This window comes from Caretta caretta, chromosome 9, assembly GCF_965140235.1.
Source record: "Caretta caretta isolate rCarCar2 chromosome 9, rCarCar1.hap1, whole genome shotgun sequence".
Classification (NCBI taxonomy): Eukaryota; Metazoa; Chordata; order Testudines; family Cheloniidae; genus Caretta; species Caretta caretta.
The window spans coordinates 32,576,627-32,600,833 of record NC_134214.1 but is presented as its reverse complement, the minus strand read 5'-3'; the positions used below and the strand labels follow the sequence as shown (position 1 = coordinate 32,600,833).

The window sequence follows — 24,207 nt, the reverse complement described above, 5'->3', positions numbered from 1 at the left end:
TGAACAGGAGCCAGCTAGAGGACCCTATAAAGAAGCATCTTACAGGGTTAATTGTTTTATAGCATTATACAATTGAAAAGCCACTTACCTAACTCCTTAGCCCATTTTATGGTAGAGCCAGCATCTGATGCATTGCCTTCAGCTAAGAAGACCACCTCTTTCCCAATCTTCCAACCAACCACTGGATACAGACCTTAAAATTTTGCACGTATGCACACACACACACACACACACACACACACACACACAATAAAAGAAAAGTAGTCAAGTCCACAAACTGCTTCCAGAGAGATTAAATAAAACACAACTAACAAAAAATCCTTAAATTGTAGCTGCAACTTTTGTCCACTTCCTTTACAAAATTCAACTTAAATGTCAGTGCTACAGCTTGAACATTTTGTGGGGTCTTCGAAGAAAATATTCCACAAAAAATTACTAGCAAAAGTAAACCAGAAATGAATAATAGTTTATTTTTAATAAAGGAGAAATGCAATGCAACCTAAAATCAATTTAGAGTCACTATATCTAATTACAAAAAAAAAGTCACTGAAAGAATAAAAAAACCCTACTAAAAATAGTTATTTTGAGAGCTTCATGAAGCAGTTTAGGATTTTAAAAAATTCAGATCCTTATTAGAAACAATAAGAAGTCTTAAAGCTGTTAAATTCTACAATTCAAAACATACAAACACACAGTTAAAGCTATTTAACATGTACACATGCTTTTCTTAAATTACAGAAGTTACTTTACACAATGGTTTCTAAAGGGATCTGAATATTCCTAATCCTAATATAAATCAGGAGGCTTGAGCCTCCAAGTGGGAAATATACAGATATACTGAAACATAAAACAGCAGTCCCAACTGAGAAAAAAACAAACAGTCTCATTCGCGGAAGGTACTCAAATAGCGATAAAAAGTATTTCTGAAAATTCATTTTTCAGTATATGATTCTATGTAAGAGAAAGTTTCATAATTTGGCCTCCCTGTGCCCACAATGGCTCTTGCAAGCCACCTGTGGTACTGTACTGTGTGATTTGCCTTATACAAAACAACACAAATCCCATTTTAAAGTATGTGTAAGTGTATAAAACGAACAGCATGTATTTATGTACACATGACATGATAATTCAGTCTGTGTTGGAGTTCATGTCTAGCTAAGGAGTGATTCAGGAAAAACAGATCATTTTGTGAAAAGGACACACTTGTGCTAATAACAGCTCAAAAAGAATAAAGAAAATGCAGAAATACAAGGGCAAATATGGCCTGGTTTTACATCAGTTAATTTGCAACTATACTGGGTAATGTGTTTCCAAGTGCTGCCTGCTGAAAGTATGAAGCCTTCAAAGCTGTTGTGACATTTGGAAACTAATCATACATGAAGATAAACTGAGCATTTTTTTTTCAGAGAAAGCTTAAAGCCTTGAAAAAACATTAACAAGTCTTGATTAATTAAACTAGTAATGTTCAACACAAATGTCTCTCATTTGATATCTATACAAGCTGTGCAGAGTATAAGGCACAACCAATTACATGGAACCTCATGTTTTTCTTTTCAAGAGACATGGTTTCAAATGTTAAAAGTCTTCAAGCAAATCACCGAACTGCAAACAGTGCCTTTGTCGAACTACACTGTTTCACACTTTATTAGTGATTAGGGTGACCAGATAGCAAGTGGGAAAAATCGGGACTGCGGGTGAGTGGGAGGGTAATAGGCACCTATATAAGACAAAACCCCAAACATAGGGACTGTCCCTATAAAATCAGGACATCTGGTCACCCTATTAATGATACAACTGAGGATGTCAGAGAGCAGCTGCTTTCAAAATTAAGGGAATGGGTCTACTTAGCAACTCACCTGGTGTCTCTGGTATTGCATAGCTTTTACTCGTGAGATGGCTGAGTGACTGTTCAGTTGAAAAAGACTCACACTTTTGTAAAGCTGTGCCAGAACACACATCAAGTGAAGTATTTGAGACAACTCAGGGGACAGGTTTCAGAGTAGTAGCCGTGTTAGTCACAGAAATCATAGAATATCAGGGTTGGAAGGGACCTCAGGAGGTCATCTAGTCCAACCCCCTGCTCAAAGCAGGACCCATCCCAAATTTTTGCCCCAGATCCCAAATGGCCCCCTCAAGGATTGAACTCACAACCCTGGGTTTAGCAGGCCAATGCTCAAACCACTGAGCTATCCCTCCCCCGACGCATAGTGATGAAGTGAGCTATAGCTGACGAAAGCTTATGCTCTAATAAATTAGTTAGTCTCTAAGGTGCCACAAGTACTCCTGTTCTTTTCTCAGGGGACAGTCAAAGATTTGCACATGGAGTGGGAATTATTACAATCACTTTTACAACATTATAATCTCCACAAATGAAGCCAATCCAACAACAGGTGACAACTGCATCCTGATCGCACAAATCCAAAACACTGCACCTAATGATTCCACTATTTCACATATAGCCAAGCTCCTGCTGTTAAGAAGGTGTCTGAAAATCTTCATCATATCTTTCATGAAGCTGTTAAGTACTGAACATCAAAGATTATCCGGTGAATTTTCTACTTTTTGCACTCCTCCTTGGATCATGATTCTTCCACCAGCAACTATTTCACACTGAACTCAGGCAATTCTCAGGAAGTAAAGCACCACTCAGCTTTTCAAATTAAGAGCAGGGGTTCAGAATTATCAACAATCTCCCCTTGCTGATGGATTCAGTAATTCATGGCAGATGGCAAACAATGTATTTTGCCGACATTTCTGGATGCTTAATTGAGCTGAAAAATTCTTCTCCGGGGACAGAATATGAATGTTCTGTCTATGCACAGTATAACAAGGTAGAAGCATTCACCAAAATATTTGGAAACTGGTCTTCCTGAATACAAAGGAGAAACTGGGGAGTCAATATTTCTTGCTTCAGACTTCATTAAGAGAAGGAACTAGCAGGCTGAGAACCACCAGAAACTCATAAATCAGCATCTGAGATATTAATTTCAAACCCAGTTTAGGAAATACTTTCCTGATGACTCACAACAGGGATCACCAACCCCTTCATCCACTATGCTGTTGACTCAGCACTGCAAGTTAAACTGAGAGACCTCTTGTATGACAAGCCTCTGTAACCGACTTTCACTGAAGGAGGAATGTTTAGTTTAGAAACTTTTAGTTTCTAAAGTTATTAGTTTAGAAACTTCATCAGTCTCATTTTCATCTTTTTATCTCTGCTAGTCAGGCTTCTCTTTGGTCGTGACAATAAAAATTAAGCGCATTCAATCATCTTTGACCAACAATGTCTTAAGCCTATATTTCCCCCAATTCAGCTTCTTTCAGAAGCAAGACAAGACACATCTATAACTGAAATGAGAAGGTAGTTAAAATTTTGGACTTTATCATTTTGCTTTTAGTAACTGGTGCGATGGTTAATTTCACCTCTCTGTGGTTACTGTTAGCAGTATTGGACAAGTGGACTGCAAAAAATTTGTTAAACTGGAAGGAAAAGCTTAAAAAATGTGGAGACCCTTATTCTGAGGTAGTATAACAAATCACTGCATATTTCCTTGGATGCAAAAGGATTAATACATGAAACAAGATCAAAACAGTAGGGTACAACATTTATTCTTATATGAAAGGGTGAAGAATCTGATTTATTTAGCTGATGGATTCCAAAAAAATATTTTAAGATCTCACAGATTCAAGTACCCTATATCTCCACATATTTGTTTTACAGTATATATAAACCATTAGTCATGTAGATTATTCCTGAAAATATTTCTGTAAAGTTATTACTACATCTGCACTCCATAGTCCATTCCATCCACTTGAAATGTTTCCTAGGAAATGGGAGTGAATTCATGAACAGACCAGCTTTACCTCCCACACTCTCCCTCTATGCCAGTCAATACCTATGCTTTCTCCTTTAAAAGTTTGATTATAAATTACATTCCATCACAATTAATCTGGAATTTTCAAAGAAGCTGAGGAAGTTAGGTGACAACTGCCTATGGCAAATTGCAGACTCAACACCCCCCCACACACACACACACTGTCCTTTGGCCTACTCTGGCCATAGCGGTGTCCTAGCCCACTGATCAGTCAGAGTCCTGTCCTTTCTGGGGCCACAGAGTCCTTTACCAAAGTCCTAAAGTAATGCATACAAAAAGCAAACCTGCAGCCCAGCTCGGCTCAGTTGGCAGCCACTTTAAAGCATGCATGTTTCCACTGCTTTAGGCTACTATACTTCTGTGCCTCAATCCACTCCCCAATCCAGGGGCTGGCCCCTTGTTCAGGGAAGCTCCAGCTTGGCCACCAACTTGTCCCTGGAGAAGCTTGTCTGGTCGTCTTCTCTTTTTCCTTCTCACTTATCCTTCAGGCTGCTTCTCAGAGATGGGGAATTCCCCAACTCCTTCTCCTCTGGGTTTCCTTCCACCAACTGGTCTCACCCATTTTTTTTTATGGAAACAAGCCTTCCTCTTCCCAAGCTGGACTTTATTTCTAATTAGTCTTAGCCCACCCTTCAGGTGCAAGCTAGAAGGTTAACTGGCCTCACTGGCCCATATTAACCCTTTCACAGGATGTGTGAGGTAAACAGCCCATGACACTCCTATTGAAATTCAACTAAAATTCAATGGCAGTTAGGCCCTAACTCCCTTAGATGCCTTTGAAAAATCCTACTTCAAATGTCATTTCCTTAGTATCAGTGATGTCAAATTTACTAGCTCATCGGATGTCCAGAGTGTCTTCCAGTGTAGAGAAAATCTGATTTTTTAATTAAAGCCCCTCACATTTCTATACTGAAGAAATGGTTACTCACCCTGTGAACTAACTGTGGTCCTTCGGGTGCTCAATTCTAGGTGCGCTTGTGCCCCCTTGCGCTTTTGATCGGAGAGGTCTCATAGCAGTGTCCATTCAGACCACGCATGCGTGTTACTCAGCCTTGTGCTCCATGCCATTGCTATATAGTATTGTGCGTGATGGATAACTGTCCTCAGTTCCTTCTCTACTGTGAAGCCCCATGACAAGGAACTCCGAAGCAGAGGGGATGGAGGGTTGGTAGTGGAATACACTTACTGCACAGGGTAACAATTTCTTCTTCTTCTTCAAGTCCTTGTGGGTGGTCCATTCTAGGTGACAATCAAGCAGCTCTCCTTTAAGGAGGAGGGGGCTTTGGAGTCTAGTTCAGTATGGTAGAAAGTACAGCTGAACCGAACACATTCTCGAAAGCAGAATCTCAAATTATTGCATAGCATTCATCAAATGCATACAGAGAAGCACAAGTTGAGACTTTACATACTCCTTTGATAGGAATGTTCTTAAGAAAGGCTGTGGAGGTAGAAATAAATCTCGTAGAATGAGCTTATATGTCAGCAGATGCTTTGAGATTAGAGATTGCAGCTCCTTTTGTTCTGTCTGTGATTGAGACAAAACCTGGAAGTCTTCCTGAAAGATTTAGTCCTGTCAAGGTAGAAGGCCAGGCTTCCCCTGATATCAATCATGTGGAATGTCTTCTCCTTATCCCAGTGAGGTTTAGGGTGCAAGATGGGGAGAGGAATGGGCTGATTAGTATGGAAATAAGAAGGTACTTTTGGCAAAAACTTGGGGTGTAATCATAATGTGACCTTGCCTCTGAAAAATTTTGTGAATGGGGGGTATTGCCATAAGAGCTTCTATTTCCCCCATTCATCGAGCCGATGAGATGGCAACCAGAAATGCCATTTTCATCAATAAATGGAGGAGTGAGCAGGCAGCTGTAGGTTCAAAGGTGGTCTTGTAAATCATTTAAGAACCAAATTGAGGTCCCAAACTGGAGTAGGTGTTTAACTGGCAGAAAAAGTTGCCTAGGCATTTGAGAAACCTCACTGTTGTTGGGCAAATACAGAGTACCATGGAACCTCAAATATATTAACACCAGAGTTACGGACCAACCAGTCAACTGGACACCATATGAAACCAGAAGTAACCAATCAGGCAGCAGCAGAGACAAAAAAAAAAGGGGGGGGGGAGAGAAATATGTAGCGTGCCTGTACTGCATCTAAAAGGTAGGCACATGTGGGCCGCCTGTCCCCACCCCAACCATACCACTACCCCGACCCCCACCCCCACACGCAGGGCACCCACTTACAACTTAGAGTTGAAGACAATGAGATTTTCAGGCAAAACTGTGAGCCCCACTGCCAACCCAAGGCAGCTAGAGCAGGAGCAGCACTGGGGTCTGTGCTCCTTTCCTGTAAGCTGTGGGTGCTGTTTACATCCCCCCTTCCCCTGGCCAGAGAGGGGAGGTGCTGTTTTCACACACACACACGACACGCTGCCTTCCAGGTTTGTTAACCCCCTCAACCTCCAAGGAGTTAGGAGAAGGGTGAGAAAATAAAAATTCTGACTCCTTAGGAAGATCATCATATTTTTTGTCTGTCCTCCTGCACATGGGAGGACTTCAGGCCAGAATATGCCAGATGACCTTTTCAGGATCCAGGAGTGCCTTGTTGACTGACAGGGCAATATGGGCAGAGGAGCCTGTATGGAGGATATTGAGCAGCTTATCATGCAGTTCTTTAATCTCCACCAGGGGATTTGTAAAGAATCCGTAATATTCTTGATGAAATCCTGAAACTGCTTAAAATCATCAGCCAGGATGGTGTAGGTGGCATGACAGTTTCATCTGAGGATGAAGAGATGTTTGCAATTGGAGAAACCTTGTCAACCCTGGCCTCTTGTTCCTCAAAGGTCTCTTCCTGAGACTCTGGTCTCCTGGAAAGGGAGTGTGAGAAGGGTTGTCTATCTCTACAAACAGTAGACTTTGAGGTCCCAGAGAATGGATTGCGATAAGCCACCCAGGGGTGCTAGTAGGGCCAAGGGGGGTGGCGCAACCCACTAGTGCTTGCCCCAGCAGGATGGTAGCTGTGGACATCTGTCACAAATGAGTTCAGGTTCCTCAGGAACAGAACCTTCATAGGCGTGGAGTGGAGACCCTTGCATAGATATTTGGAAGGCTGAGGCAAAATCTTCGTCAGAATCCTCCTCCTCTAAAGTCATTCGGTAATGGTGGGGCAGCAGGAGGAGCTTGAGGTACCACCATCAGTACTGGATGGGTGTGCAGAGATAGAGAAGGTTATTCACCTTGTGCAATAAATGAGGTTCTTCAAGATGGTTGTCCCTGTGGATGCTCCACTTTAGGTGTCTTGGCACCTTGCACTTCTAATCGGAAATTTGTAGTAGTAGTGCCCTGGTTGGCCGCGCCAAGACTCTTAAAGGGACACTTCTCAAAGAAGAACTGGAGGCTCTTGGTAACAGGGAAGTGTAAAGTACATAGGTACCAGATAGGTGTGTCCAGAGATCTGTTGGTACCATGTCCTGGGAATGAGCTAAAATAACAGTAGCCAAAGGAGCCACAAGTTTCAAACACTCCGGGGGGTGGGAGGAAGAATCCAGACAGAGCTCAAGCTGTCTTTTTCAGTACCATGGTTGAGCTCTTCTTGATGCCATGGTCTCCTGTCGGTACCGATGGTCTTTCGGAGCCCCATATTTTAGAGTCTGTATGCTTAGTAGAGCTCTCAGTACCTGAGAAAACAGCAGCCTTGGAGACCAATGGGAGCCGGGGAGCTGATGACTTAAAACTTTTTTGAGGTATATTCCCTACCTGGAGAACTCAGAGCACGGTCTTTGGAAGACTTATGAGAGGAAACTTGGTCTTCTCCTTAGATGCCCTTGAGGAGTGTGGTTCAGAGACAGAAGAGGCAGCTGACTTACTCAGAGATTGTCATATAGGGGGGCGCTCCTGGCATGGATCAGAGGCTGGACGCAAGCTCTCTATCGTAAGGAGTTGAAATTTTATCTCCCTGTTCTTTCTGTCTCTAGATTTTAACGAGACAGAAGTTGCACTTTTGGGAAATACAGGTTTCCCCAAAACAAGGGATGCAGTGGGAATGTCCATTGCACACCCGATTGCCTCCTGGCATGACAGGCAATGTTTGAATCTGGAAGAATTGGGTATACCCTTGGAAAAGGCAAAACCTTGCGGAGGAAAGGAAATATCTAAAAAGCTATATCTAACTATGTATTTGTTTCTTTTTGTTTAAAAAAAGCCAACTAATACAACCATTACTAAGTACTAACTATTATAATACACTAACTACAAAAGCTAAGAGAACACAGTTGAGGCAAAACTGAACTCGGACAATTAGCTGGGGTGGCTGAGAAGGAACTGAGGATAGCCATCCATGAAGTGCTATACAGCAACAGCATGGGGTACAAGACTAAGTAACATGCATGTGAGGGCTGAACAGACACTGCTATGAGAAATCTCAGACCGAAGGTGCAGGGGGTGCAAGCACACCTATAGTGGAGCACCTGTAGGGACACTCCTTGAAGAAGAAAATGCCTTTCATTTCTTCTTTATACATCCAAAAGCAGCAAAAAATGGACACAAAACCTATTTGTATCCCCTTTGCAGTCACGTTTAAAAAACAGGTCAAAAACCATAAAACATTTTTAAATGACAAAGCTTACCTGCCCCAGGCGTATGAAGATGGTTCCCAGTGTTAACATCCCAAAAGATACCCGTTCCCATGGTTAGTTTAACATCTCCTGCATGAAAACAGCATTGTCCAAACATGGCTGCCTGCTGGTCCGCTACCTACAGTGCAAACAAACATACAAATTACTAACAGCAGCTAAATTTTGAAGCACAAAATTTCTCCCCATCACCCAATACATATATGTCAAACTTTAGAACAACCATATTCATACTTTAGAATGCGCATTTCCCTTTCTGAAAGAAAGTAACAATAATAGTATACAAAACTTTTTATCCATGGACTTTTTGTTTTTGATTTTCAAGTCTCTTCTACTGGTTACATTAATCATAATGGACCAGATTCTGCTATCTTTGCTCACACTGTTGATTTCAGTAGTACTACTAGCAGAATAAGGTACTACTCAGACAATGGCTGGTACACATTCCATGGTAAATGTGTTCTTAAATAGAATATTGCTTATCATCCATATCTGTTAGGAACTGGTATAAATAATAAGCTAGTTCTAAACTGTTCTGAGAAGCTAATGGGTAGGGCCCTACCAAATTCATAGTCCATTTTGGTCAATTTCATGGGCATAGGATTTTAAAGAGTAAATTTCATGATTTCAGCTATTTAAATCTGAAATTTCACAGTGTTATAATTGCAGGGATCCTCTTAACCCAAAAAGGAGTTGGGGGGAAGGGGCAGGATCACAAGGTTATTGTAGGGGGGAGCTGCAGTGCTGCTACCCTTACTTTTGTGCTGCTGCTGGCGGCGGCACTGCCTTCAGAGCTGGGCATCTGGAGAGCGGTGGCTGCTGGCCAGGAGCCCAGCTCTGAAAGCAGAGCCATGCCAGTTGCAGTGCAGAAGTAAGGATGGCATGGTATTGTATTGCCACCCGTACTTCTGTGCTGCTGCCTGCAGAGCTGGGCCCTCAGTCAGCAGCTGCCATTCTCCGGCCGCCCAGCTCTGAAGGCAGCAGTACAGAAGTAAGGGTGGCATGGTATGGTATTGCTGCTGGCGGGACACTGCCTTCAGCGCTGTGCGCCCAGCCAAGAGCTGATGCTCTCCAGCCACCCAGCTCTGAAGGCAGCATAGAAGTAAGGGTGGCAATACCATGACCCCCCTGCAACTCCCTGTCGGGCCACGAATCTCCAATTTGGGAAACGCTGGTCTCCCTTGTGAAATCTGTCCAGTATAGGGTAAAAGCAAACAAAAGACCAGGTTTCACAGGGAGAGACCAGATTTCACGAATTGTGATGCGTTTTTCATGGCTGTGAATTTGGTAGGGCCCTACTAACGGGCAAGGCTCCCTGTTCTACGCAGCATATCTAAATAATTATCTTTTATCCTACATAAGTTATAAACAAAAATTTATCCTCTTCCAAGCAATCTCCCCCTGCTGGGAAAATTAGACCCACACCATGAGGGTTGCTAGACTTGGTTACAAAGCTTTTTTGATTATACGTTTTTAATACAGTGGAGAAATCTCTGAATTCCAGGCTACTCTAGGCAACTAGCAATTATTTTATGCCACAGCAACCAGTCTAGTTTTTGAAATATTGCTTCGAGCCTCAATTTTTTTCTACCTTATACTTCAGTTTTCTCATTTAAATCTAAATTATATACAAGATGATTTCACCAGAACCAATGCTCCACTTACTAAGCAGCCTACTGGACCTAAATCATTGAGCAAACTGAAAATTCTGCAACAACTTCAAGTCAAAGTTCAAAAATTGCATTTTTTAAATAGTTAAGATGAATAACACAATCAGTACATTATATCCTGAGTCATTTTAATATTAAATTCAATCAAAATCTCAATGCTCTTCAATTTATTTTATACAGTCCCCAATTTTCAATATGCCACTCCATTTTTTTTTCTTTTTTTAAATACACAACATTAACAACAAACGTATTGTAGAAGCATTCAAGGGAAGGTTCAATGTTTGGCAAACGGGACAGTAGGGACTTTCAGAATCCCAGAAGGTAGAGGTGGTGGTTTGTGTTCCTCTTTGTGGGTACGGATGCAGTTGAAGTTTTGGGGTCTTTAATTCCTGTTTCTCTGACCCCAACCTCTGACTCCACCCACCCTTAATTGTTCCTATTATATTCACAACTGTCTCCAACAATAAATTACTTTTAGAAGGAAACCTCCAGCTAATCAGTGAAACAGTTATAAAAGCTGACATTTAAACTGGCTTCAGCATTTACATTCCATTGAGATAAAAGGAGCAGTTATTGGACGTCATTTTTCCATTCAGCTCATATTTTATTTACTTATAGGTTTTCTACAATGTTTGTTACCTCACAAACAGTAATGGATTTCACCAGCCCTATGGCGGTAGTGAAGTATTATCCACACTTTACATATGGGAAGCTAAGGCACAGAGAAATTAAAGCCCCAATGCAGCAAGGGAATCTATTAGCACAGACACTTTTGCACCCATGTGGAATCCCAATGGAGTTATGCTAGGTAGAACCCATTGCAGGATCAGGCCCTAAATAACTAGCCTAGAAAACCACCTTGATCTCATAAGTCCTAGTTCGATGCCTAACAATAAGGTTATTTTCCCTCTCTGGATGGCTTGCTTCACAACCATAAGGGTTACAAACTTTTCCTTTGTTCTAAATGAAAGCAAAGATTTTGGAGTAAAATTTCACAACCAATTCTATAGTCACGGAATCTCAGAAAACACAGGACACAAACAATGATAAACTAGCAATTATAAAGACAGACACACAAGAGTATATTTACAAAAAAAAACACTATTCACTCAAGTACAAAAATATAATCATTAAAGATTTTCACTTACCAAGGCCACTATTGGAATAGGCACCCCAAATATTTCAGCATCAACTGAACCAAAGCTATGACTTAAATAAATGTTAAAAAAGTCACTGCACTGAATTGACAATTTTGAGAAATTAAAAAATAAATTTTAAAATAAGTCCTCAACATACACATAATTCAATGTTACTAAATTTTTTTTTTTAATTTACAGAAATCATGAAGCTATTTTATCTTTTTCTGGTACAAAATACCAATTTGGATCTATGACTCAGACAAAAATGTGCAACTACCAATATTTACAATTAAAATTATTTTTGGCTTCACTTACCATACTACTTTTTAAAAATCTGCAGAGATTTTTGTGATCTTTTTGTAACGATTTAGTTAGCAGATGTTATATTTTTGTTTAAGATTCTGTGTGCATACGTACCTTGTGTCCTCTACTGGAGGATATATAGACATCGGTATTGAAAATAATTTGCTCAAAACAGAACTCCAACACATCTGAAATAACAGAGATAATTAAAAAAAGTTAAACACGCTCAAAGAACAATCTACAACATTATGTTAATAGATTCATACCTGAAAGGGTTCAAAAATCCCTGTTGAACTGGCATTTGAATAATCTGTAGCATACACAGAACCTAGCAACAAAGGAACAAATAAAGTTTTAAATGCCTAGATATTCAGAGAGAGTTATTTGAAGCAAATATATGTACTATAAAGAGCTTGATGGCCTCTATTCAGCCCAAATTCACCAGTCTGCACACCCAAAGACATTTTAATTCCATCACACTGTAAAGGATGGGATTCTATCTCTATCTTCTGAAGTGTCCAGCTAATAGCCTTATTTTTGATACATGCAGTTGTCCAGAAATGGAATGACAAATTCCTAGGCTTGGCAAGCCAGTCAACTGACCGATCAAATTATGTCAATTGACTGCCTATTATCTAATGAAAGTCATATATCATCAAATATTCCAGCAACAATCCGCTGACTCAGGTAGTAGCCTACTTTTTTGACTGCCTCATGATGTTTCATCTGTTAGCAAGCCTATCTAAATGTCTTGATCACTCACTTTACTACATGTTCATGTCACCAGTGGGGAAAAAGATGAATGAACTGCAAGTTGATCTAGAAGATTCCAGACAATCAAGAAGCTCAAACATATCTGTCTGTCTATCAATCCATCAATGTACATGGCTGTTTACAAATCAACTTAAAAGAGAGCTTCCAACCTAAACTGACTAGACAAACTGTTGTATCAATCAGGCAAGTTACTAACAAGCTTAAGAAACTCTCCCAATTAAAATAAACATTATTGTTTTAACCACAGGAACAAAATATGAAACAAGACACTATGCTGTTGGCAGAAATATTACACTGAAAACACTGTAGATACTACATAACATAGTCTCTAAGACAGACAGGTGGTCATCTGGGTCTGACAGGCCGTCTCTCAAGCCCCAGTTCCAGTGAAATGTCTTGTTGTGTTGGTACTACGGTGAAGTCATCCAATGCAGACTGGGTGTTGGCATAATCTCCTCTTGGTGCATAGGCAGGTGCAAGATAAGAAGCATTCCATACCCGCCCATCAGAAAGTCGATCGGTGTAAGGTCCCTTATTCTCTATGATTTTAAGAGGAGCTGTGAATTTATGGTCCCCTTTGCGTAAAATTCCAGGTTTTCGTATTCTAACAGAGGAACCACACTCAAACTTTGGTTCCTTAGCACCCCGCCGGCTTGTCTGTGAAAACCTTAGACTTTGTTTGGTTCTGTTCAACTGTTTTTCTCACATCTTCCTTGTTTGGGGCATCAGGTCGTGCCTTTAACAATCCAGCAACGTTCAGTTTAATATTCATCTGTTTCCCATGCAGTAACTCTGCGGGTGATCTTTGCATTGTGGCATGTCGTGTAGCCCGATATGCTTGCAAGAAATCAGTAGTGAAGGGTATCCACAATCGCCCTTCCAGTTTAGCTGTTCGCAAACTCTTTCAAACTTCTGTTAAACCGTTCAATTTCCCCATTGGCTTGACGGTAATATAGGGATGACCTTCTGTGTAAAATGTTCCTCTGTGCTAGAAAAGTTTCAAACTCCAAGAAAGTAAATTGAATACCATTATCTGAAACCAGTTCTGTGGGGTTACCTTCCCTGCTAAAAACTGAAGAGAGGAACTTAATTACTGTAGCAGAAGAGATTTGCAATTATAAATGCTACCTCAGGCCACTTACTGAAATAGTCTATTAAAGTGATGGCGTAATGGCAGTCACTTGGAGAAGTATCAAAGGGTCCTACAATGTCAATCACCACTTTTTCCCATGCAGTTTCAGGAAGACGAACAGGCTGTAATGGAGGGGTGCATGTCACTGCTGTCTTATCATGCATTTGGCAAGCGACACAGGATTTTATGAGTGCTTCAGTTTGAGAGTCCATCCCTGGCCACCAATACAGATCCCGTAGTTATTGTTTGGTTCGGACAATTCCTTGATGAGTATCGTGTGCCAAGTGTATGAGTTTTGACTGTAATTCTTCTGGCACAAGGAGCCAGTGTGTATCTTGTAGAACATAGCCATCAAGCAAAGAAAGTTCATCCCCAACTCTTAAATAAGGCAGCAAAACTGGGTCAAGGTTTTTAGGGTGACTGGGCCATCTCTTTGTCAGAAATTCCCGTAGTTTTTGTTGAATTGGACACGCTGAACAAGCAGCTTGAAATTGTTCTCTTGTAACTGCAGTGAGAGTGCTTGTAATAAGTGCAACCACTACATCCTCATCCTCCGGTGGACCATCTGGTGAAGGCAAAGGCAGGCGAGAAAGGCAATCAGCCACCATATTTTGGTTTCCAGGCTTATATTCCAGTTCATAATTGAAAGAGAGTACTCTTGCAGACCATCGAGCAATACGGCATCCTACTCTTTCCAGTCCTTTCGTGGTGAGCAATGTCGTCAAAGGGCTGTGGTCTGTGCGCAATTTGAACGTGCGGCCCCCCACATTTTTCAGTAGCCCAGACACAAGCAAGTGCTTCTTTTTTGACTGTAGAATATTTTCTCTCAGCATTACTTAGTGTCCTTGAAGCATATGCAACAGTCCTCTCTGTGTTGTCCTCATGCAGTTGTGTGAGAACAGCCCCAAGTCCATAACCAGAAGCATCAGTAGTTACAATTGTGGGCAATGCAGGACTGAATAGTGCAAGTACTGGACTAAGTACAATCAAGTCTTTCACTGTTTCGAAACTAGCTTGTGCATTCGTTGTCCACACTAAGGTTGAACTTCTCCGCAGTAATTCTTGTAAAGGTTCAATGACAGAAGCATAATTGGGAATGAATTTTATATACCAGGAGGTAAGACCCAAGAAAGAACGTAAGGTTTGCAAATCTGTTGGAGGAGGAGCATTTAAAATTGCCAGGATATGATCTAGATCAGGTTTTAGTCCAGCCTGTGAAATGGTATGCCCCAGAAAGCAGAGTTCAGTTTGTCTAAATTTGCATTTGGACCTATTGAGCTGGAGGCTTGCTGTGCTGATGCAGTTTAGTACAGACTGCAGGTTACTGTCATGCTCCTCAGAAGTATTTCCATACATGATAATATCATCCAGATAGCACTGAACTCCATGTTGATTCTTCAGAATCAGTGACATTTTTTGAAAGGCACTTGGGGCAGATGCGAGACCATATGGAACATGTTTAAAAAGAAATAGTCCCTCATGTGTAATAAATGCTGTGAGGTCTCTGCTATCTTCATGCAATATAACGTTGTGGTATGTGCTCTGCAAATCAAGAGTAGAAAACATCTTTGCTCCACGGAGTTCTGCAACTACTTCTTCTATGTGAGGAAGAGGATGGCTGTCAATCACAATAGGTTTATTTGGCTCCCTTAAGTTCACACAAAGGCGAATGCCTCCACCCTTCTTCTGCATCACTATTATAGGTGAAACCCATTCCGAGGAGTCAATGTCCTTTTGAACACATTTTCTAAGTTCCTCTGAATCAGCTTCCCTGACTGAAAATGGTAAGCGCCGTAACTTCTATCGTACAGGCATCACATTATTCTGCATTTTAACTTTATGCAGAAACCCATAAGCACAGCTGAGTTTCTTCTCAACCTGGTGTTGGGTCCCAACTGAAACTGGTGTGTGTACCACAAGAGTGCTTTGCTGAGGAAGATCAATTCGTCCATTAACTACCCTGAGATTTAAAGCAGCCAATAAATCTCTGCCAAGGATAGGAGTGCCTTTGTGGACAATATAGAACTCTGCAGTTACACAGCCATCACCAAAAGTAACTATTGCTGGCAGGCAGCCATGTACTGGAATATGGTTTTTCAAATAGCATACCAACTGAAGTTTGGGTTCAGTAAGAGGCACATCTTTAAAGTAATGCAAATAGATGGAATCAGGTAGTATAGATACTGCTGAGCCAGTGTCCAACATTAGCTGAATAGAGTGTGATTTGCCTGAGGGTATGGCGGAAACGTTTACAGTGCACTTTATCTGTTCTGGAATATGTGCAGTAGTGATTTTATCCATGCTCAGCACAGTAACATCTGGTATTGTAACTGCATGCACCTGTTAACTGAACTGGCTGCTGCGACATAATTTAGCAAAATGCCCAATCTTTTTGCAATGATTGTACTGAGCTACTTTTGCCGGATATTCTGTGTAGCTTGCAAGGTATTGTGGGGATCCACAGCGAAAGCATGCTTTTACTGTATTTTGAATTTGCTGATTTGGTGGTTTTTCATTAGTTTTCCTCTTGCAGTTGTGTGTCTGCAGTGGTAGTGAACTTTTCTGCAAAGGAGTCACAGCCTGGACTGTGCCTCCTGTATCCATGCTCATTATTTTGGCTTCAGCTGTAGCTGACTCAATCTGAGTAGCAATGGTTATTGCTTTTTCTAGTGTAAGTTGTGGTTCTAAAAGTAAGCGTTCTCTTACACAAAGCATGCTTGTTTTCTCAATGAGCTGGTCTCAAATCATCTCATCTGCCATATTCCCAAAGTCACAAATTACAATCAGACTCCTCAGGGAAGTAAAATACTGCGTTATAGTTTCCTCTGGTTTCTGCTCACACTGGCGAAATCTGTAGCGATTAGCTACTACATTGACTTTTGGCACAAAAAAATTCTTTAATGCAGTGAGTGCAGTCTCATATTTATCATCTGCAAGGGGAAAAAAGTGTAAAATATACACTGCCCTTCTGCTCCAAGGCAGTGGATTAGCAGAGCATGCTTTCTTACTTCAGAAATCTCTGTAGCACCGATTGCAAACAAATAAGTCTCAAACGTACGGATCCAGGTAGTAAAAGCAACTGGAGGCTCACCTGAGCTTTGCAGAAAGGGTGCAGGTGGGTTCAGAGGCAGAAGATCCATCCTCGTCACCAAAATGTTGTATCAACCAGGCAAGGTACTAACAAGCTTCAACAGGACTTATTTTTAAAGTGGAAATCTCTTTACCAAGCTGCTGCTGCACCCTCTGTAGCTTTCTCCCAGCCTCTCAACTCCTCCCCCTCCTTCCTGTTTCCTGTCCTTTCAGACTCCCAACAGCCATTGCTCCCAATTCTAATAATTACAAGCAACATCTAAACACCACACAAACCTACAGAAATTAACTCAGCAGGCAGTGAGAGAAGAGCGTACACAGCCATTAAGCCTCCTCCTCCAAAACAAAGAGACTAGATGCACAACCATTAAGCTGATTGGAGAGTTTACCTGCTGCCAATTTAACATAAATTCATTAAAAAATTATGTTTAATGGCTATGTGTTTATTTAATTTTGTTTTTCTCTTCTTTTGTAAGAGAGCAGAACCACAAGTCAGAGGTCAAGAGCCAAGCCAAGTCAGGACACTAGGAAGTCAAGCCAGGGGAGCAGGAAGCACAAGGCACACAGTACAGAGCAGGATGGATCCCAGTTCTTCGGACAGCTTCCTGTTCCTGTCTTAAGTAGGGCCAGCAGGCCAATCGGCTGCTTTGGGACTCCACCAATAATACCTCAGAGGCGGAGCTTCAAACTGGGGCTGGGCTTCATGGGAACTGGTCAGCAGTTGTCAGCAGACTGCCAAGTGGAGAGCTGAATTGTGGCTGCTTCTGTGGACCTGGGTTCAAGGCTCATGGGTTGTGACAGGCTAGCTGCGCCTCCCTCCCCTTTGTGGTCTCTCTGTGTGCCCTGACGTATCAAGCCTCCTAACCGGGCATGGAATTATGCAATTCTCCTATTCTTAGACTTAACCCTGGACTACAGTACCCTGTGTATCCACCATTCTTACCCTGCAGGTCTGACTGAGCTCAGGCACCTGCGGTTCTTCCCTTAGGGAGTCTGAGACCACTGGAATACAGCAATCAGACAGCCTTCTTAAAACCAAAGTATTGTTTACATGTCCAGTAGGAACAAAGCTTTCAGAGTAAATGTATTTTTAAATAAAATAATCTACAAGCATATCTATTTTACCTAAAGTCTTACTATCCTCTGATGGTAACCTTGGCAAGCCTAATATCTTCAGACACTACCTGTTCAACCCTGTGTCTCTGTATTCCCCCAAACAACTACTGTCTCCTTTTCCTGAGAGGATATCCCATTTTAAATTCTGGTTACCATTTTGTTCCTTTCTTTTCATGGTGCTTTTCCTGCCATCAAAGCTAATAGTTTTGGCAATGTACCTTAACAATTCAAGTGTTTGCTGAGAGGTGGCTCTCTTGAGCCCCTCTTTTCTTTTCTGCCTATTTTTTGGGACAGTCCCATCCTGAGTTAAACCAATATATTCATACAGCAAACATCCAAATAACCAGACCAACATTCAGTATTCATAAGTAACCCCAAATCCATCACACCTAATGTGGCAGTTGGGCTCTTGGGAATAACGGTAGGGGAATGCATACAATATCTGCTCTAATTTGAAATATGTTTTGTTTAACCAGTGCTTCCAAACTCACCTTTGGTGAGTTTATATAACAGCCATGTGTCAATTGTTCCAAAGCAGCAATTGTTTTCATTGGCTGCTTGTTGTACCTGAAAACAAAAAAACCAAAAAAACCAAAAAAAAAAAAAAAAAAAGAGTGTGTTCAATGTGGATGTGAAGAAAGGAATACATTTTCTCTCTCTCTCACCCTTCCCTGTTTCCAAATATTTAACGGGGGGACAATAATATGCATGTCCCCAGAAAACAACTGACAATATTTCTTCTGGGAAAGGGGTGTTAAATCACAGGAAGCTCTAGAGCCAGGCGCTTCAGAAGAGAAATGGTACTGTGAAGCACAGCAGACCAACCCCTATCCTCCAGCTGCCTGGTCTATACTACAAAGTTAGGTTAACATAAGCTGCCTTGCATCAGCCTACTTGTGCATGCGTCTACACTTAAATTTGTCTCCCAACAACATAAGTATAAGTAATGTAGTATCACTACCTCCCCGAGTGGCATTGAGCCATGGTTGATGTACGAAGGTCGATGCAATGCTAGTGTAGATACTGTGTTATTTACATCGACCCTAACAGTCTTCCAGCAGCTGTTCCACAATGCCTGACACTGACTGCTCTGGTCACAACTGGCCCGGGGGTCAGAGAGACTAAAAAGCAAGGAAGCCTTCTGAAGCCCTGAGTATTTTTGAAATGTCTTTTCCCGATTGTCCAGCTTGATATAGATACCTAGCAGCTCCCCATTGTTGTGTGCAACTTGCCAACTGACCATGCCAGTTACATGCTCTAGATACACTCCAGCTTGGAGTAGACAGGAGATATTGCATCCCTTAGGTCTGTGGGGAGAATAAGCTGTACAAGAACAGCTATGGACCAGCTGTATAAAAGTGAACATCTACAAATAGACTGCATGGGGGATGCTGGAGGAGTATGACAGGGACCAGCAGCAATGCCGAGTGAAAGCACAGGAACTGCATCAGGCATACCAAAAGCCCAAGGAGGCCAACAATCAATACAGTTCAGAGCTACAGACCTGCAGCTTTTACAAAGAGCTGCATGCCATACTTGGCGGAGACGCCTCTACCACCTAGCAGACCACCATGGATATCTCTAAGGAGCCCAGGTCACAAGCCCCTACCATGAACAGCAAGGATGAAGAGGTGGTAGAGGAGGAAAAAAGAGGAGGATGGGGGACATGCGACTGGGAGGCAGGGTGCTGGGGGACTTCAGTTATGCTGCAAGCTGTTTGACACTTCACCACAGTCTAGTCAGGCCCAGCAGTCAAGCCCGATGCATGGGAAGGATCCTCGGGTAACTGTGTAAATATATTCCCCCTTATAGTGATGACGCCCCCAACATAACAGGACATAGCTAGCTATTAGCTTTTCATTAATTTACTCATACAAGAAGAGGTAGCAGTACAAAAAAAGAGGTAGTATTGTTATTTGCTTTTCATTCTGCTATAGAGTTAAGCCATGTGGAGCAGTCTTTTTATGTACATCAGGGATATCCCTTGAATCCTCCTAAGAGATCTCGATGAAATTTTCACGGAGGTAATCCTCTGCAATCCTCTGCCAAAGGTTTCTAGGGATGGCAGCCTTATTTCTTCCTTGCAATAGGATGTGTTCCCATGCCAGTCAGTGATAACTTCAGCAAGCACCATTGCAGTACACTGGGTGGCAGCATATGGGCCCCTCATGGCTTCAGGACATCAGCTGTGCTCTCTGCCTTTGTCACTCTCAGGACCGGACTGAAATATCAACTAAAATCACCACCGCTTGAGGAAAATGGTGTCAGTATTCAGTGCCATTGCACTATACTCGTAGTTTCATGCAACTGAGCAACTCCCTCCTCATTTTCCTCACCCCATGTGAGCCATACTCACCATGGCTGGAGCTGAGAGTGGGGCCGTGCACAAGCACTTGGAAGTAGAAGACAATAAGCATGCCTTATTTAAAACTGTAGGGGACCAAGGGAAGGGAATTCTGAATCTTAACTTCTGGTTTCTGCTGTGACTATTGTGACCATTGTGACAGTGTCAGGCCAGATGGCTACAGGAGAGTGATAGAAGGCAGATATATTAGCCCCAGGTTAAGTAGGTCCCTTTTCCCTGGGTAAGGTAACAGGGAAGGTTCCAGAACAATCAGGAACTTTCTGGAAACAATTAAGGCAGACAGGCTGATTAGAACACCTGCAGCCAATCAAGAAGCTTCCAGAATCAATTAAGACAGGAAGGCTAATCAGGGCACCTGGGTTTAAAAAAAGGAGCTCACTTCAGTTTGTGGCGTGCATGCGAGGAGCTGGGAGCAAGAAGCACAAGAGGCTGAGAGTGAGGTGGTGTACTACTGGAAGACTGAGAAGTACAAGCATTATCAGATATCAGGAGGAAGGTCCTGTGATGAGAATAAAGATGGTGTTGGGAGGAGGCCATGGAGAAGTAGCCCAGGGAGTTGCAGCTGTTACGCAGCTGTTACAGGAGCCACTGTAGACAGCTGTAACCCACAGGGCCCTGGACTGGAACCCGGAGTAGACGGCGGGCCTGGGTTCCCCCCATTCCCTCAACTCCCTACTTGATACTGGAGGAGTTGAACTGGACTGTGGGTTTCACCAGAGGGGAAGGTCTCTGGCCTGTTCCCCAATCCACTAGGTGGATCAGCAGAGACTGCAGGGATTGTTCTTCCTCCTTTCCCCATGCTGGCCAGTGATGAGGCTAACTGAGTGAACGGCAGATTTGAGCCATGAAAGTGGCCAAACTGAGGGCTGCCGTGAACCTCTGAGGCAAGCAAATCTGCCAATAAGCACAGGACCCACCAAGGCAGAGGAGGAACTTTGTCACACTATACTGACTATACCTCGGTGTTTTATCTGCAGCTCCTGCCGTTTCAGCTTTGAGTGGTTCCCCCTCCACACTCACAGAATGCCTGAACCAGATAAGGAGGAGGAATAAGAGCACTAGGGATGACATGTTCAATGAGCTCCTGCAAGCTAATGCTGTATCAGACCATGAGCATCACCTGGAGGGTGAACACTGCAGATAGCCTGGAGAAGGGAAGAGCAGACAGGAAAAAGGTCCAGGATTCCCAGCAGAAAGAGGAGAGGGAGATGCACCAGGACGTAATGGGGCTTCTCTAGCAGCAAACAGAGATGCTGCAGACTCCTGGGAACATATAAGTTCAACAGTCCCAGGCTCACCTCTCTTTGCAGTCCATGGAGAACTCCATTACAGCACTTCACTACAACCACCCTCAGCATTCCACATGGCATGAGAGGCCACATCCCTACCCCTACCACTCCACTCAGGGGGAACATTAAGGACAACCACAGCTTCACATACACTGACCTGTGAAAACCACAGATGTTGTATATGTAGGTAAAATGGAAATGAATGCTTTTCGCCCTTATTAAGTTCTGATCAAATACATTAAAAATATCTTAATAGCTTTTAAATTACACAGATTTTTCTTTGCACTGCTTTTGTTACTGATTATAATATTATTTAAAAAATAATTAATCTATTAATTCACAACATATGCTGCAGAGTGCCTAGTTCTGAAAGCACTCACTCACTTGGTACTGCAGACTGTGACACAACTCATAGGATCAGTGACAAACACAATGCAATAATCAAATGTACAGCAAGCACCACAAAATTAATATGTACATTGATAGCGTTATATTCACAGATGTACACCAAGCACCACACAATTCCAAACAGGCCCCAAAGCAGCATAACCAGATAGAGCACAGTACACCACAATGCATTACTGTGGGTCACTATTAAAATGCTCTTCCAAAGCCTCCCTGAATTGTATAGCTCTATGCTGAGCTCATCTAATTGCCCTTGTGACTGGCTCGTCCCCCATCCTGGCAGCAACTTTTCCCTTCTGTTTCACAAATATGATGCAGGACACAATAGGCAGGTATAACCACTGAGATTTTTCTTCACGGAGATCCAACCTTGTGAGTAAACAATGCCAGCATCCCTTCAGGTTTCAGAGTAGCAGCCGTGTTAGTCTGTATTCGCAAAAAGAAAAGGAGTACTTGTGGCACCTTAGAGACTAACCAATTTATTTGAGCATAAGCTTTCGTGAGCTACAGCTCACTTCATCAGATGCATAAAGTGGAAAGTACAGTGAGGAGATTTTATATATACACACAGACCTCACTGTACTTTCCACTTTATGCATCCGATGAAATGAGCTGTAGCTCACGAAAGCTCATGCTCAAATAAATTGGTTAGTCTCTAAGGTGCCACAAGTACTCCTTTTCTTTTAGCATCCCTTCAGTGTACCAAAAGTGCATTCAACTGTCATTCTGCATCTGCTGATCTGTAGTTGAATCTTTCCTTGGTGCTGCCGAGGTGGTCAGTGTATGACGTCATGAGCCAAGGAAGCAAGGAGTAGCTCAGTCCCACAGGATCCCAACTGGCATTTCAACATTCCTAATGGTAATCCACTAGCTGGGAAAGAAAGTCCCTGCTTGTAGCTTTCTGAACAGTCATGTGTTCTTAAAAATACAAACATCATGCACCTTCCCTGACCAGCCAACACTAATGTTAGTGAAGCATCTCTGGCGATTCACCAGTGTTTGCATAACTATAGGAAAGTAGCCCTTTCTGTTGATGTACTCTGTGGCAAGGTGGTCTGGTGACAAAATTGGGATACGACTGCCATCCATTGCTTCATTGCAGTTCAGGAACCCCACTGCTGCAATCCATCCACTATGTCCTGCACATTGCGTAGGGTCACAGTCCTGTGTAGCAGGAGACGAGTTATAACCCTGCATGACGACACCCCCACACAGTGATTTCCCAACTCCAAAATGATTGCCCGCTCATTGGTAGCAATCCAGCATTGCAACTTTCCACAACACGATTGCCACTGTCAGTGCAGCTCTCATTTTGGTGTACCTGTGCTGGAGAGCTGAGGCAAGCTTGGAGCACAGATCCAGGAATGTGGCCTTGAGCATCTGAAAGTTCTGCAGTCACTGCTCACCACCCCAAGTCTGCATTAAGATGTGATCCCACTAATGAGTGCTCATTTCTCAGGCCCAGAAATGGTGCTCCACCATCTGCAGCTGATCTACAAACCCCACCGGTAACCTTGAATTGATTCTCACTATGTCACACAGCAATCTGTCCACACTGATTCGATTTTTCTTAAGGCTCTGCAAATAGAGGATCGTGCATCCTGTGTTTGCAACACTTATGACAATAGCTCAGAGCTGTGCAAGCTCAATCCTTCAGGTCAGAAATGACAGACAGCAAGGAGGACCATGCAGTTTTGTGGGAGTTTTTAAAAAGGCGTGAATATTATGGGATATAGATGACATTATGGGATGGAGATAGTTGCACACTGAGAAGTTGACCCCTTGTTCCCAACCACTCCTGAGCAACTTGATTCTTCCTCACCATGCATTGCCAAACCTTCCCAAAACACAGCGCTGGACAGTGGCAGCTTGCACAAGGAGATACCTACCCATGGTGCACCCACTGTGCATCAATACAAACTCTCCTGATGAGTACGCACAGCACCAACACAAGAAGCCAACTATGCATGTGCACAAGCAATATGCTAACTGTGGCGGCTTTATGTTGATGTAATTTGCATCGACCAAACTTTGTAGCGTAGATATGGCCTGTCCCTAAACTGCAGTTTTTGCTCCTGTGCACATACAGTTTTGCAAGCCTTGTTGCTGCCAATGGGAGATTAGTTGCTCAGCCTTCTTTAGCAGTGGCACATAAGAACCCTAATAGTGTAAACCTGGAGACTTTGAGATCACTATTAGTGGAGTTCAGAAATGAAGGCAGTGGAAGGAGATATGAAGAAGTGGTAAAAAAAAAAAAAGTGTTTTGTAGATACGAAAACGACAATGCTAAAAGAAAAATAAGAATACCTAAAAATATGACCTTGCCAAAGGAAAGCAAATAGGGCTGTCAATTTTTGCTTCTTTATGTTATATAAAGAAAGCCTGAAAATTATTATTTCCCTACTTCCTTCTTTAAAACTTA

General features: G+C 42.4%; 1 protein-coding gene across 10 annotated transcripts in view; it reads right to left on the bottom strand.

Annotated features, from left to right (window-relative positions):
* Positions 1–24,207, bottom strand: part of GK5 (glycerol kinase 5) — a 78,488-nt gene that overhangs the window by 31,853 nt on the left and 22,428 nt on the right. For 9 of the 10 annotated variants that reach the window (XR_012669888.1, XR_012669889.1, XM_048864571.2 and 6 more), the window contains 6 exons: positions 18,218–18,293; positions 11,881–11,942; positions 11,729–11,802; positions 11,321–11,381; positions 8,497–8,623; positions 89–193 (listed from right to left, as the gene is read on the bottom strand). Coding sequence is in view for 8 of the 10 variants with exons in the window: in XM_048864571.2 (XP_048720528.2) it covers positions 89–193; positions 8,497–8,623; positions 11,321–11,381; positions 11,729–11,802; positions 11,881–11,942; positions 18,218–18,293 (505 nt within the window). In the remaining 2 variants the exon portion in view is untranslated. The remainder of the gene's footprint in view (positions 1–88; positions 194–8,496; positions 8,624–11,320; positions 11,382–11,728; positions 11,803–11,880; positions 11,943–18,217; positions 18,294–24,207) is intronic. The other variant, XM_048864576.2, reaches the window with a different exon arrangement.